General features: G+C 47.7%; 1 protein-coding gene across 1 annotated transcript in view; it reads right to left on the reverse strand.

Moving 5' to 3' along the window:
- Window positions 1-253: 253 nt before the first annotated feature.
- Window positions 254-2454, reverse strand: part of CCDC40 (coiled-coil domain containing 40) — a 13204-nt gene continuing 11003 nt past the window's right edge. Inside the window, exons 17-19 of the mRNA XM_009324583.1 lie at window positions 1612-1800; window positions 1196-1354; window positions 254-538 (exon numbers count right to left, since the gene is read on the reverse strand). Coding sequence (XP_009322858.1) covers window positions 293-538; window positions 1196-1354; window positions 1612-1800 — 594 coding nt within the window. The 3' untranslated portion in view covers window positions 254-292. The remainder of the gene's footprint in view (window positions 539-1195; window positions 1355-1611; window positions 1801-2454) is intronic.

Raw genomic sequence — 2454 nt, forward strand, 5'->3', positions numbered from 1 at the left:
AGCTTAAGCAAAAGCCGGTGGGAGAGCGGGGCCCGGGCGGCCCCTCCGGCCTGAAAGTCAAGGCTGCACCCGGCCCCTAAACCCCCAGGGCCAGGCCGGGTCAGCAGGGGCAGGGAAACTGATGAGCCTGCCTTCTGCAGCGAAGGTGAAATGTAAAAAGGAAGAAAAAAAAATTTACAATGCTACATCTTTAATAAATATTACACCTTACACGTTTATTTTAATTATTCACTTACAAAGCCTGCAGCCTCTAGAAGAACAGATGGTTATAGGTATTTTGTCCGCGTCCCTGTCAGCCTTCCTGCGAGCCGAGCCTGGATTCCAAGCACTGACTGAGCCACTGGAGAGCCCTTTGGTGCTGAGGATGTTCTTGCTGGATCTGGTGGACAACGGCGTTAATGGTACGGAGCCGGTCCTGCAGTTTCTGCTGCTCGTTTCTCCAGGCTTGTTCAGTGCGGCACAGGGGAGTGTACTTCCCTTCCTTCAGCGCCTGCAGATGCTTCTGGCGTGTCTGGTAGGCCACAATCTCCAAAAGGTTCTGAGAAAAGCAACAACGGAAATTGCTTTGACAGCAGACTGCACAGAGAAACGAACTAAGAAAATGACGTGATTCGTGTCACGGGTACTGTAACCATCGTATTTTGAAATGGAAGGGCTCCTTAAGGAGGATACCGCTGTGAAGTCCCCATTTTAACAGCCAAACAGCATCCCCATTCTGAGTGCTGTAGAGGTACCATCATGTCACAGAATTCCATAAATCAGAGAAATACCCGCGCATACAAGGCAACCCTTGCCAGGACAGAGTTTCACCAACTTAAAAACTTCATAGGAGGTCATTCAAGACCTTGAGCTGGCTCTCAGATTTGTAATGTGAGTAGCCAGCTAACGCTGGCTCAACAACACTCATATAACAATATCTAGTTGTTACTAGATATTTTCAAGACACAAACAATGTCCTTCAGGTTGATGTTTCCAGGTGACTGCTGCCTCACTAAGGGTGCAACTGCAGCATCAACTCAGGACCACTATGAGCCCCCAAAATGTGCTCAGTTAACTTAAAGCGTTGCTAAAAATTACATGCCAAGCACGCCCAGTTTGAGATGGTGGCGAGACAAAGAGACAGGGAGCCGGCAACAGAAGAACGCAGCAGGTTCTGGTTTTGGCTCGCCTGCTGCAAGGAAGCGGATGTGCTCACCCATCGTTTCTTGTTCCGGAGCCATTCTGCGTCTGAATGGAGGCCGTTGGACTCAGCCTGCAGTCCGCACAATTCTTGCTGCTTTTCCGAGAAGGTGGCACTAAGGGACGCTTGGGTGCTCTCCAGCTCCAGGATAGTTTTGTTGCAGTCTTGAACATTCTAGTAAATGGAAGAGAAGGAAATGGCAGATTCTGCTTCTTTAGTTCACCTGCATTCCCGGCCATCTTCCCAGAACTCTTTTGTTGTTTGTTTGGGTTTTTTTAATGAGTTTCTAAAGCCTGCCTCCTGTGCAGTGCTGTACCCGTGCAGGGTCTGTGTACTGACACCCCATGTGCCTGTGCTAAGTGCGCACTGGTGCTCGTTACAAGGCAAATACAGGCTACGTGAACTCCTGCAGCCCTCCTTTACTTGCTCACCTTCTGGGTTTCGCTGATCTTCTTTCTCAGCTCCTGTTTCCTGCGGTGGAAGTCGCTCTTGGTGATACGTTTCTTATCTGTTTTGTTCTGACCCTCTCCACGAATCGCTATTGCCTCTCTACGAGAAACAGATGCCTCCATATCACGAATCATCTTCTCCTGCTGCTTCATCAGCCGGCCATAGCGGACCTGCCATTTGTCAAGATATAAAATAGGCTGAAAATAACAAACGGTTACGAACGGCACCTAACTGAAGTCTTTTGTGTGGCGCACCCCATCAACATAAACCAGGTACACGTGACACGTAAGCCTTGGCAAGCCAAATTTGCCCTAAACCCAAACCTAGTTTGCCCTGTGTGGATCTGGAAGGCAGAGGGCTGGATTATCAATTTGTCTAAAGTAATCCTCAAAATGTTTCACTGGAACTCATTAGCAATAGCAAAAGCAGAAGACCAGAAGTATCCCGAGAATAAAAGAGAAGAGTTGCTTTGCCAGAAAATAGAAGACTTCCCTAACCAGTGATTAAGATGATGCAATATTTAGTAATCAACATTTCTTTGCTTATAAATTGGGGTCACAGAATAAGGTGGCAGGCATGTTACACTTCAAATAGATTTCTCAGGTATATCTAGATTCTGCTGCAGCCTGTTACGTAGCATGCACAAGGAACGCATACAGTGCATGCATGCTGGATGTATTCAATTCAGTCTAGCTGCAGGGTGGTAAGATTTCCAATACCGCTATGGCCTTGAAGATGCTACTTCTCCAGCCTGTTTCTCATCTCCTGCCTTATGTTTCAGCAGCTCCAAAGCTGAATAAACTGTGTGCAGCTTCCCCTCCTCA

The sequence above is a fragment of the Pygoscelis adeliae genome, unplaced genomic scaffold (genome assembly GCF_000699105.1).
Source record: "Pygoscelis adeliae isolate BGI_AS28 unplaced genomic scaffold, ASM69910v1 Scaffold445, whole genome shotgun sequence".
NCBI lineage: Eukaryota > Metazoa > Chordata > Aves > Sphenisciformes > Spheniscidae > Pygoscelis > Pygoscelis adeliae.